This window comes from Manihot esculenta, chromosome 6, assembly GCF_001659605.2.
Source record: "Manihot esculenta cultivar AM560-2 chromosome 6, M.esculenta_v8, whole genome shotgun sequence".
Classification (NCBI taxonomy): Eukaryota; Viridiplantae; Streptophyta; class Magnoliopsida; order Malpighiales; family Euphorbiaceae; genus Manihot; species Manihot esculenta.
Window position 1 is genome coordinate 27835616 of NC_035166.2, and position 12877 is coordinate 27848492.

General features: G+C 36.7%; 2 protein-coding genes across 3 annotated transcripts; one reads left to right on the plus strand and one right to left on the minus strand.

The window, feature by feature from the left end:
• The first annotated feature begins 72 nt into the window (after nt 1–72).
• On the plus strand, nt 73–4080 carry LOC110616456 (short-chain dehydrogenase TIC 32, chloroplastic). The gene is made up of 8 exons (XM_021758807.2): nt 73–329; nt 759–990; nt 1177–1256; nt 1959–2112; nt 2529–2607; nt 2878–2962; nt 3387–3433; nt 3835–4080. The coding sequence occupies exons 1-8, from the start codon at nt 224–226 to the stop codon at nt 4018–4020; spliced, it is 969 nt and encodes a 322-aa protein (XP_021614499.1). The 5' UTR covers nt 73–223; the 3' UTR covers nt 4021–4080.
• A 360-nt stretch (nt 4081–4440) lies between these two features.
• On the minus strand, nt 4441–11226 carry LOC110616452 (mitogen-activated protein kinase kinase kinase YODA). 2 transcript variants are annotated; one of them, XM_021758798.2, is made up of 13 exons: nt 10904–11226; nt 10215–10263; nt 9305–10117; nt 8466–9203; nt 8093–8180; nt 7902–7964; nt 7372–7532; nt 7212–7287; nt 6812–6871; nt 6619–6726; nt 6195–6434; nt 5896–5987; nt 4441–5775 (listed from the first exon to the last, which is right to left on the minus strand). In XM_021758798.2, the coding sequence occupies exons 3-13, from the start codon at nt 9862–9864 to the stop codon at nt 5271–5273; spliced, it is 2691 nt and encodes an 896-aa protein (XP_021614490.1). In that variant the 5' UTR covers nt 9865–10117; nt 10215–10263; nt 10904–11226; the 3' UTR covers nt 4441–5270. The 2 variants fall into 2 exon arrangements, with proteins under 2 accessions (XP_021614490.1, XP_021614488.1); XM_021758796.2 differs by lacking the exon at nt 10215–10263.
• Between the last annotated feature and the right edge of the window lie 1651 nt (nt 11227–12877).

Below are 12877 nucleotides of genomic sequence, written 5' to 3' on the forward strand. Positions count from 1 at the left end.
ATTTTATATGGTCGGTGAAACTCCCTCGAAGCAACGGAGTGGAAAGATAGAAAGCCCGCAGAGTTAGGCCCGCAGGGGGGGATCCGGCTCCCTAGTCTCGATTACAGTAGCCCCTTAGTTGACGTCACCACTGGATTGGGCATACTAGAGCGACCAAGCGCCAAGTGCTAAACCCGCTCGTTAAACTATTTTTCGTCTCCTTGTATCTGAGAGTAGAGAGGGAATGTGGTTGTTTAGCAGGACAGGACCATCTGGATTCTCAGCTTCTTCCACTGCGGAGGAAGTGACGCAGGGGATTGATGGGTCTGGTCTCACTGCCATTGTCACAGGTGACCGGTTCCTCTCTCTCTCTCTCTCTCTGTTTTTCATTTAGCCTCCTGCAAAAACAGGATTTAGGTTTTCTTCAATTTTTGTATTTTGCGCATTTATGTGAGCTGTAGATTCATTTATGCATTTTTTTTTATTTAATTGCATAAGATTATGAAGGACACGCTTAGTAATATTTGTTGAATGAATGTGAAGCAGTTCATGCATGCTACTGTTATGATTATCCTTGCCCATATATGTCTCTAGGCTTTTGTCAGCATCTATTTATTGAAGAAACATGACAGTGTAGTCAGATTGTGGTTGATTGAGAAAGATGGACTGGAATTTAATGGATATGTTATAGCCATACTTTTTGACTTTGCAATATGACGAGCTCAATTCATTATAGTTTTGGATATGCGTTGATGATTCTCTTCTTATTGCTGCTGCAGGAGCATCAGGTGGTATTGGCTCTGAAACAGCACGTGTCCTTGCATTGCGTGGCGTTCATGTGATTATGGGAGTTCGGAATATGGAAGCAGGCAGGGAGGTTAAAGAATCAATAATTAAGGAAAACCCACGTGCAAAAGTTGATACCATGGAATTGGATCTAAGTTCATTGGCATCTGTAAGGAAATTTGCAGCAGACTATAGATCCTTAGATCTTCCCCTGAACATTCTCATGTAAGTTAACTGACAAATGAACAGCAAGATGGATTATGTTTTCCACATTGTTCTGTGAAATTATATATCTCTAATCCCCCTGTCAAACACATGTATGAACATAAGGTACTCTTATTCTTGCTTCTTTTTTCCTTTGGAAAAACATTTGCAAGAACTTGCACTAATAGCAGATTTATTGTTTGTCAGTAACAATGCAGGAATCATGGCAACTCCTTTCATGCTTTCCAAAGACAACATAGAGCTTCAGTTTGCAACAAACCACATTGGTGAGGAGAAATGGACACACCAATTTGCAACAAACCACATGGACACACCAATGATTCACAAATGGTGTGATTGTGAAATATGCTGCCAGCACTTATTTGTTTAAAGCATGTACATTCTTCTTATGTATTATTCTTCAGTAGCAAACTTCTAGAGAAGAAATGTCTGAGGTTTATTTGGTAGTTTCTTAGGGTCTGCTTGGATAGAGTGAGAGAAGAGTAATTAATGGAAGGAAGAAGGAGAGTAAAGAGGGTAAGGGTAAACTGTAAAGAGGGTTACAATAAAAAAACAAAATTGCATGTTTGGAAAGGGTGAATTAATGGAAAGTTAAAGAGAGGTAAGGTATAATTTTTTATGTTTGGGAAGAGGTGAAGAAAGGGTATAAAGAGAGGAAAATAGAGGTAATAAATTACATACTCACCTCCCCTTCCTTATACCCCAAATTGAGGTGTAAGAAAATTTGGGATTTGAAGGGTAAGAGAGGGTATTCACTCCCTCCCAAAAAGGAGTACATAAACTACTTATCCCTCCTTACCTTTATTTACCCTTCCTTCACCCTTATCCGACCAAAGTGTTAAGGTGATTAGTAGCAAAAAGAAATTTGCTATTAGCCTGGGTTATTTAGTCTCTCAAATCTTGAAAGAATTCATTGAAGCCAACCAATGTAATATTTTGAGTACTAGACATTTTATTTGCTCTTGCAGGTCACTTTCTTTTGACAAATCTGCTAATGGACACCATTAAAAAGACAGCAGGTGGAAGTAGGAAAGAAGGAAGGATTGTGAATGTCACATCACGGCGTCACAAGTTCTCATATCCAGAGGGGATTCGTTTTAATAAAATTAATGATTCATCGGGGTAACTTATCTTAAATTCAGCCAAAATTACATCACTTTTGGTAGGACTTTTTCTTCATTTATCTCAAACGTTTTGCTTTGCTTATTAATGATTTTACCATTACAGTTGAGAAGTATCTCATTAAATTTAAGTTGAGTTTTGATCATGTTACATTTGATGGTGCAAAGAAAGGTAGGCAATAGCTAAGTTATTGTTAAATGACAAGTCCATCTGATAAATGATTACTTCCTTTCTCCAATCTTCTTATCTCTTCTCTGCATCAATGGTTCCCACTCTATGGACCTTAGCTTCTTGTAAACTTAAAATTTTCACTCAACAGAATAACAACTATAAGGCATAAATGTGAAATGTATCTCAAAAAGTTATGAATAGAAGATGGAACATTTTTTTACTTTGTTGTATTATAACATGTACAGGTATAATTGTCTATCTGCATATGGTCAGTCGAAGCTTGCAAATGTTTTGCATGCCAATGAACTTGCAAGGCGTCTACAGGTTTGTTACTCATTCAAGGATAAATCTTGCAGTGAGAGTAGTTAGCAGTGATATTATTCAAGTTAATCGGTTACTGTGTTATTCTATTTGTTTAGTATATCAGATTATTGGTCTACTTTGTTGATGTTATTTTCTATGTAAATGTTGCCTGTTAACAATTATAGTTCTGTGGACAGCTGAAAGAATGTCAGAATTGAAGTATAATATAAAGCAGAATGTGGTAGTTGTGCTAACCAGAAATTGGTGCTTTCTTTTCCATGGTATGAACAGGAAGATGAGGTAGAGGTAACAGCAAATTCAGTTCATCCAGGACCAATCGCCACCAACCTTTTTCGACATCATATCATTCTCAAAGGTATTTACACATATTACAATGCTTGTGCTTTAATTTTTTGCTTATGGAAGAAAATTAAAATGCTGTGGCGTAGTCGGAAAACACCATGTCAACATGCATTCAACTATGCAAGTTTTCCTCTCGATAGAAAATGAAATGAATAAAGAATTGTACTTCTGTTTGATCTACAAGCTTAGCATCTCTTTGTTCAGTTCCCATTGTCACCTTTAATTTCAAAGGGAAACAAAAGGTGAATTTGAGGGGGGAAGACCAGAAACATTAGCTTATTCAAGAGAAAGTGTTTACAGTATTCATTCTTTCCAAAACTCTTTATCCCATTCCATTTTCAAATTGAAAATCCCATTTTTCTTCTCTTGTTAGATGTATTTGATGATAGTGACACGGCTTTCGTTATTAATGTGCTGGTCATTCTGGTTTGATGCAGGTGTTGTTGATCTTCTTGGTAAATATGTGATAAAAAATGTAGAGCAGGTACTCATACTTCACTAAGACGAAGTTAACTTGTAGTTACACTTTTGTGCATGCATACTTGTTCAGAACTGCCAGAAATTTTATAATACAATTGGTGTACGTACAAAATGTTTTATTATAACCATTGGTTATAGTGCGTTTCAATCAATGGTTGATTTATATGATCAATGGTCAACATCTAACCATCGTCCATATAATGGTTGCATTGAGTAATTTCTCCAAAACTGCAGCATCTTGATGAAAGGTCTAATTTTTCACTTCCGAGTTCTTTAGTTTTATTATTCTTGTTAGTATCACCTAGGGAAATTCGCAGCATTCTGAATTTCAAATGTTGGATATACTGTGAATTATTAATTTTATTGTCGCTCCACATTTGTTTAATTTAATTATTCCGGTTGTAGGGAGCAGCAACTACTTGCTATGTTGCGCTGCATCCACAAGTTAAAGGGTTGAATGGCTGCTATTTTTCAGACAGCAACGTGGCCGAAGCTAGCTCGCACGCTACTGATGCCAAGTTGGCGAGGAAACTATGGAATTTCAGTTTAGATTTGGTCAGTAGTTGCCCAGGTGCAAGGAATTCAAAATAACTTTTACCGTTGATGTAAATTTTGAATGGAAGCAAGCAATTCTTACCAAGTGCTTTTTAAGGATGAAATGTTTCTGATATAAAATCCCACCCTCACCCAATGTCAACGTGAGACTGTTCCACTACTTTGTAGGTTCACCCTCGTATCATCAGGATAATGTAAAAGCTTATTTGAAACTATACACGTAATTTACCGGCTAGCTGAAGAATTCTCATGGTAGAGGAATTTGGCGAGGGATTCCGTAACTTCCAATTTTTTGTAAGACACTGCAGGGCAGATTCCAAAAGAAAAAAAAAATTCTGAACAGTTGCAGGTGGTTTTCCTTCCTCCGGAAAGGTGGCTCATCATCCACTGCTTTTTTAAATCCCTCTCCTTTGAACAATAAAATACTTCCAGAAACCATGAACTCATTCTCAGATATTACAGAATCAAGGGATTAGATACTTCTTTTTTTACCTTTCAATTGGCCGAAGTGGTAATGTACACATAATAAATCAGCTTGAACAGAGTATACAAAGACGTTAATCTGAGCAGCATTACCATTTTGGGGAATGGATATGCATGCGCCCAGCAAATCAAGGATTCTTCATTAACAAGTTTCTAACCTCAATTCAGTTCTCCAAATTACTGTACAGCAGTCTCAGATCCCAAAGAAGAATTCCAAAAAGCTAAAATTGCATGGATTCAATCCTTGTTTTTCTTCTATACCACGATCTAAAAGAATGTACAGTTCTCACTGCCTTGAATATTACCCACACTGAGAAGGAACTGCCGTACTTTGGTGATTGGATCACCAAAAGCCATACCTCCTAGGAAGAAACAGATTTCCCTTGCCTTGATCGAGTCAGCCACACTGTAATTCATGGGGTTGACTTTGTACAAGTTGATGCCTCGTCATACCACAACAGCTAGTTTCTCATTGGCTAAGCGAGTTCCTTTTATCGGTGCAACTGAACCCTCGGCAACAGAATCAGCATTCTCAAATAGCTTAGCGTGATCATCCTGATGATCTGATTGCATGCAATTAAATGCCAGCCACTATGAACCTATCTACCTACAGCCAGATGATTCTATAGTGACACTTTTCTTTGGACCTTAAACCTTATTCCGCAGTTCTCTCCCCAAAGCACTTATTGCAAACATTAGTTTCCTCAGCTGTTGATTTGGTGAATTCATCAATAATGTGGAACCAAAAAGACAATCCAGCAACATAGAAGCTTGCTCTGATTGGTGGCTAAAATGCAATAAAGTTATATGCCACTGGTCCGGCTGGGCAAAGGAGAATGGGGACTTAGATCCAGGCTAGGGTTCATCTTAACATGATCCCTTAAGAGCTGCCGAGACACACGATCAGCCAAGACGGACTGTCCATCATAAAGTTCCCCATGAGCAGGCCTTCCAAGTTGCTTTCCAAGAACATCATTTTCACAAGGAACCAGCTCGGAGAACATGTGAGACCCTGGCTGTGTTCCTCGAAAAAGGTCTGGATTCGAATCATGATAAGAAGGGCCATTCATGTAGATACCATTTGAGGGCTTTGGCATGCTTCCAAAACCCTCCTGCAAATAAACTGACTGTTTCAAATGATTAAATGGAATAGCACCACTTCCACCTGTAAGAGGTGTGGATGGGCCAGAAGTGGTCCGTGGGCTAGATATAGGTGAAGGAGACATTCTCTGTGGTGACCTTGTATGCGGAAGAGGGCTTCCAATTGGTGAGACCGGACATGATATATTCCTTTGGATTTGAATCTCACTACAGATACAGAAATGAAATCAGACCACAAGCTAATGATGACGACAACCATGGAAACACTATTAGAGAGAGAGAGAGAGAGAGAGAGAGAGAGAGAGAGAGAGAGAGAGGAAGAGATACCTCGCATGGGAACTTGTTTTCAATACTCTAGATGAATGAACTGCAAGCCTCTCTGTATCCAAGGGGGTAAAATTTCTTGCTTGACTAATGCCCTGAAACATTATTTATACCATAGCAACAGTTAAAACATCTAATGCTATAATGGAGAAAAATGAGTGAGAAGGCCATGAAAAATCACTAAAGATCAATATGCAAGTCTGTTTTCATGCAGGCAATTTCCCAAACATGTTTGTAGTACAAAGTACAAACATATCAGGCAACACTAAATAGAAAGGAACACACATTAAGAAAGAAAATACCAGAGCCTTGATTCCATTTGTGACTGTTGGGGGTTGATCTGTGGGCTCAGTGCCTGGAACAGGTCTTTCCAAAGGAGCAGCAGATTTCACAAAAGGATGCTCCAAAAGCTGGGCAGCTGTAGGACGAAGTTGCGGATTACGTTGCAAACACTTTCTCACAAAATCCTTTCCAACATCTGAGAGGTGATCTGGAATTGCTGGCAGATCCTTGCTATTTCCAATTTTGAACATGGCAGCAACCTTCACATCAATTTCAAATATCAGACAAACTAGCAGAACGAATAAAATCTTATCAGCAGAAATCTAGGATTAACAACCAAGAGCACTTCAGAACTACTTCAGAAGCATTTAGGCAAACAAATAACTACAAAAAAAAAAAAAAAAAAAAAAAAAAAACTCCTATACTATTTTCTACATGACTCACCCCTTCAAACTGGCTCCAAGGCGGTTTAGTTGTAGCCATTTCCAAAACAGTACATCCAAGACTCCATATGTCCACAGCAAGGTTGCAACCATTTGAGTTCTTTATAACCTATTAAACAATGAAAAGGATAGCTTTTGCATAACATATAACATGGCATTGTTTAGAACATATGTCGAACAAGAAACACTCTGACCTCAGGAGCCATCCAGTAAGGGCTTCCCTTGAATGATAGAGGACATGATTGTCCAGTGATCTGCAAAGCAGAGATTAGGTAAGCTGGGAAAGGAGTTTATAACGTAGCCATAGTTATACTCAAGTGATAACCGTGGCATCAGATAAGTAAACAACAAGGGAGAAACCCCTTGAAAGCCTGTCCCACATAGAACATCACTTGCCCCTAGTGCATGCACCCAAGACTATGAACTTAACAAATCAATATCCACATGGTAAACTTGCTGATTAAGAATTAGGAGAGTTATCAATACATCATATGCACTGTTCAAAGGATTGATGTTCCTAATTTCAAAAGTATTAGTTAGTTCATTCTATCAGGTTCAATCTCATTTGAAGTGAATGATTTTGTCTACACTTACATGCTTTGCCATCCCAAAGTCTGCCAATTTTACACGACCATTTGGATCCACAAGTATGTTTGCTCCTTTAATATCTCTGCACAAAAATTAGAGTCTAAAACTATGAACATGCAAAAGAATTATTATCAGTCAGCAGATGAGCACAAACGACTCATTTCACCTATGGACAGTGCTTTTAGAATGTAGATATGCAAGTCCTGACAAGATTTGCTGAGTATAACTACGAATTGCTAGCTCTCCCAGTTGTCCATACTCTTGGAGAATTTTATATATGGACCCACCAGATACATACTCCAGGTAAATATAAAGTCTGTCACCAACCTGTTCATGAAATGTTCAGAGGTTTGTTGGTCAAAATAACTTAAATTGTAATGATGCATACCAAATTACCAACTTACTGTACTAAGCAATTAGATAAAACATGCAACTAAAATGCTAGAATGTGAACTTGTTAAAGTAGTTTTTGTCCCCATTTTAGCTATAGTAGAACACAATAGCAAAAGAATACTTCAGAAAATAATTGATTTAGCTTAGTCTCCACGGCGTACTTAAAGACATTTTAATCACTGATGGTCATGACTAGACTATGTATCCTTAAATAAATGAAGGCCAAAATATTATAACAGAACAAGTATGTTAAAATCAGCCATCAGATATATAAGATAAAAGAATAACTGACAGAAAACATACCGTCTCAGATCCATAGTACTGCACAATGTTTGGATGCCGCAAGCGGCTCAATAGAGCAATTTCCTATAAAATCAAAAGCTGGAATCTAAACTTCTCTCCAAGATACTTGAAATTTCAATAACGATAGAGGGGGAGGAAAGCAAAATGTATAGACAAGCAATAACATTGATCATATTTTTACAGAAACTTGCCTGCATCAACTGCTTAGCACTTTCCTTTGACTTCGCATCGTCTGAAAATAATGTCACTTCCTTCATTGCACACATTTCACCACTTTCGCTAACCGATTCAAAATAAAATCAGATACGAAACACTTAATTATCACTCAAAACTTGAGAATGTATGAGCAGCATCAGAAAAAACACTCGTTCAGGCAAAAGGTCAAAGCAATGATGTATGATAGCACAAGAACGAAGCATATCTAACTGATAATACTATAAGCTGGATAAAGTCAGTCAACCAGTCAAAGAAGTCCTAGGCTAAAACTGCTAACAGGATTTAAAACACATAATACAGAGTAGTGCAAAATCTGTAACAAAAACAACAAAAAGCATCTGCTATTACCTGTTAAAACCAACATAAACATGTCCAAAAGTGCCTCTACCCAGCAGCTTTCCCTTTTTCCAGCGTGATCCAGGGCTTATGGGATTCTCTGCCCTTCCAGGACTTCGCGGCACAGAAGGAGATGCTGCTGCTGAATTTGAATGAGAAAAAGGAGATGAACTGGAAACTGATACAGGAGGAAGTGGTAACCGATGGCTTTGTTGTTTTCCATCATCAGGCCAGCTTGTCTGTGACTCAATGTTTGTCCCTCCTGCTCGAGGATGAATTGGTGTGACAGCACCACTCTGAACCCTTGAGCTGGGGCCAGGGCTAGTCATTCTAGGACTAGGTATTGGAGAACATTCAGCGCTACCCCTACTTTGTTGCCAGAATAATTGTCCTGACATATCTCCCCCCATTGAATTATGCCCAGAATTGTAACCTGATCCAGGGCTTGAGCAGTGGCCAGATCCTAGTAAATTGACATCTGTATAAGGCTTCCCAGCCCAGAAAGCAGAATTTATGACTTGTTCGCCACCAAATGCTCTCATTGGACTTCTAGAAGGACTAGACATAGAACTGTCTGGTGCACTGCAAAAAGCACCATGATGTGGAACCTGTAGATTTGGCACATGATTGCTTAGAGGTCTCCGTTTGGGTGATGTAGGAGATGTATGATTACCTAAAGATATATTAGCTGGTTTTTTTGCTTCCCTTGCGTTTATTTGGGTGACAGTAGAGTGATCCTTGAGCATTGCACTTCAACAAAAGGTGGGAGTAAATGAATCAGGGAATGAGAGAAAAAGCAGAGGAGCAGATAACCACAAATAACTTACAGTTAATAAATTACACAAGCTCACCTGGAACCACTGCTTGCAGTAGTTCTATTTCCATGATCATAGTCAATTGCCTGGGGACTACGAAGACGAGAGTCAGCAGGATCGTCACTATCAATGGAACACTCACTAGAAACAGAAGGAGTGGCCAAATCTCCATCTAAATCGGCTGGATTTGCCCTACTACGGATACATCCTGGTTTTGGGAGAGGCAAAAACAAGGATGACTTTGAGCCCTTTTCCAATTTTGATTTTGTTGATATACCAATTCCAGAGTCTGTACGGCCCACAGTTGCAGGGTGCGCACCAGGAAGGGGAAGTGGTTGAGCATATTGGGGCCTCTCAGCAAAACTTTGACTCCTTGAAACATGTTTGGAAGGTGATGGAGATCTTGATTCCGCTCGAGATTGAAAACCTTTCTCTGAAACTGTGTCACTGCAATGTCTTCGAGAACCTCCTGATCTGCCATTCAGTTTATTCTCAGTTGGACTTTTAAACTTTCGGTGTAATGTGTCAATGAAACTTTCCTTGCTTGCTTTCTTCTTCACCTCCTTAGATGATGATTTACCCCACCATGACGGCATGTTTTCTGAATTTTATGACTTACAGAAAACTGTAGGGAAAGTTCTCCTCAAATATTCTTGTTTCCAAAATCAAAAGTTATCACAAAAGTCTTTGTAAAAAGTTGTAGCCCACATGTACAACATCTACAGCTTGAGGGCAATGGAAGGTTCAACTGTATTGGTTCAATTATAAAGTCCACCACATAAAAGATTTTAAGAAATTCACAGCTACCTTTCAAGATTTTAAGGAAGTGCAAGATTTGGTAGATAAAACCTGCAGAGAAACAAGAGCTCCACATTTAATTCGCCTGAGAAACGAAACTCAATCACTTAAACAATGCCAACATCAGAGAGCACACAAAATAATATACCAAACATCTCATGTGTCAATTTTCCACAGGTTTTACTCCTCCCCAAATCCTAAAACAAAAATGAAAGCACTTTCAGTTACCTTACTGTCATAACCACCATTCGATTAATGCTCCAAATGAAGGGAGCTATGTACAGAACATCAATTGTAACTTGATTTATTAAACATCGGGAGTAGGAAAAAATAAAACCGATTGAGAACACCTTGATCCACAGGTTTCAAGGATTGTGAAATAAGACTCTAAACTTCTGGGTCTTAAGCTTGAAGCTAATTCACGAACACCCATGTAGCTTTAATTCCGAAAACACCACATTCTTGAAGGTGCATTCCCTAACCATAAATCACTTCACTTCAAAATCACAGCTTAAAGCTATTAGCATACCTCCATATTCACTCATCTGTCTCTAATATAACGCCACATGTTAATTTCAGACTTCAGATTTTCTACAACCTAAGAAAGTACAACTTAGACCAGCACACAGCGACTTCTACTCGCATAACATTTTATTCTCTCTTATGTTCTCCAGCTATTTCGGAAGCCAAACAAACAGTTACGATCTCAAATTGCCAAAAACCACAACCTCAACGAACAGATCTAAATACAAATTGCCAAAAAAGAAAAGACAATAACAAACACCAAAACTAACTAAATGCTAAATGAGTTAGGTAAGCAAAATGAAGAACACTTACTTCACAAACTTGAAGCTGCAAAACTAAACTAAAGTAGTGATTCAACAGCCCAAATCGATGCATAGATTGGATAAATCGCTTAAATCTGTGAACATCTGGTTAGTGCAAGAGCGTAACCAAAACCCTAGAAATCTAACACAGAGAAAACGAGATACAGAATGATAGAGGTTTGAAGGATTTTCATCTTCGTTGTGGAATTGAGAGTTCGTGTAGAGATCGCGTAGAGAGAAAGATTGACAGAAATGTAGAGAGAGAAAGTAGAGAGAAGAGAAAGAGCATGTCTGAGCTAAGACATAACTTTGAGTCTTGATTTTCGAATATTGAAAAAAAAAAAAGATATTATATTAAAAAATAAAAGTAAATTTATTCAGCGTATTTTTTTGGTGCGATTTTGTTCCGATCCAATAAATATAAAATTTTTTCTAGGGAATAAACAACAGTGACCTAAAATAATATCATCATAAAATTTTTATTTTTATTTCCACAATTTCAAATTTTAATGAGAACAAGAGAAACAAACTAATATACATGTATAAATAAAATTATAAATATTTAAAATTACACTTATTAATAGAGAAAAATGAGAGAAAGATGGTGGATTATGGGAAAAGAAATGTTTTTTTTTTTAATATTAGTCAAGTTTTATAGTAAGAACGAAAATAGAAAAAGAAGGATATTGTCCAAATTGACTTGGAAGTCAATGGGCATGACCACAGAAGATAATAATACAAAGAGCAAAGAATTGAGTCCAAATGCAAGAATTTTACTATCCCTTTCATAAGCAAACCAAACTTGTCAAATGCGTATTTCATTCTTTTTCGTGTAAGAATCCATCAACGTTAAATTTTTTATAAAAAAAAACTGTTATTTAGTTTATATAATATTTCGAAATTAACTATCAAGTTTGTTTATTTATTTAAAAACTAACAAATTATCTTTTATCAATATATATTAATTAATAAATTATCATTTAAAAAATACTAGTAATTTGATAATTTCTAAAAAAAAGGAGTGTAAATTTATTTATTAATTTGTAAATGCATGAAATGATATTAATATATAAAAAAAAAACCTAAAACTCGTAGGGAGACATTTTATTAAAATTTAAAACACAGCAAAATAATAAATAAAATAAATATTATGTAACAGGGATAATGAGGGAAAAGTTGATTCTTTAGGAAATGGTAGGTAGGCTCCATCAACACCTGGAATTTTGCACAATATGAGGAGAGGACCCATATCAAATATTATAAACATTTATAGTGTTGTACTTAAAATAATAGCTTTATGTCACTATCATTTTTATTTTTTTTTATTATTAAAAATAAAATTAAAGGGTTATTATATGATGCATTGATTTCTGAGGGAAGGGCAGAACCAGGTGACTGAAATTACCATTTACCCCACAATAAAAGGGTAAATTTGGGATAGAGACGGAAATTGAAGAAATTAATATATAATGTTGATAGCCACATGAGATAGAAATGGGAAGAAGGGGAGATACATTGCATTTGCAGCCATGGGAGACTGGCCCACATGGGTGGGGTCAGATTGGGATTTTAACCCCACAATCCTACTATTTCTTCATGGCACGTGGCATGAACCCACGTTACCCTTTTTTTTTTTTTTTTCTATAAAATGAATAACTATAACATTTAAATTAAAAGACTCTTAACTTAATATCTTTATCATTTTCTACAATGATATTACAAAACAGCCTAATTCAATCCACTTTATTTCTTCCAATTCCATAGACATGAATTCCGATGAAGATCAAAAAATAATAAGATGAATTTGTTATTTTTTTAAAAAAAGTTGAATAAATAAAACTCACACCAATAATGATGTGATTTTATAAGAAGTAGAATAGGGAAGTAACTATTCATTTATCACAAATAATGAAATAGAATTCAATTATATTATTTTAATTATTTATTTAAATATAAACTTTATTAAAAGAAAAAAACATTTTAG

Excerpts from the sequence above, each read along its gene's own strand:
- LOC110616452 (XM_021758796.2), bottom strand. The coding sequence starts at position 9,864 with ATGCCGTCATGGTGGGGTAAATCATCATCTAAGGAGGTGAAGAAGAAA. Across the intron at positions 6,435-6,618 it reads CTTGGAGCCAGTTTGAAGGG|GTTGCTGCCATGTTCAAAAT; the intron begins GTGAGTCATGTA and ends ATTGATGTGAAG. Across the intron at positions 5,776-5,895 it reads AAAACAAGTTCCCATGCGAG|TGAGATTCAAATCCAAAGGA; the intron begins GTATCTCTTCCT and ends CTGTATCTGTAG.
- LOC110616456 (XM_021758807.2), top strand. The coding sequence starts at position 224 with ATGTGGTTGTTTAGCAGGACAGGACCATCTGGATTCTCAGCTTCTTCC. Across the intron at positions 1,257-1,958 it reads GTTTGCAACAAACCACATTG|GTCACTTTCTTTTGACAAAT; the intron begins GTGAGGAGAAAT and ends TTGCTCTTGCAG. Across the intron at positions 2,113-2,528 it reads AAAATTAATGATTCATCGGG|GTATAATTGTCTATCTGCAT; the intron begins GTAACTTATCTT and ends TAACATGTACAG.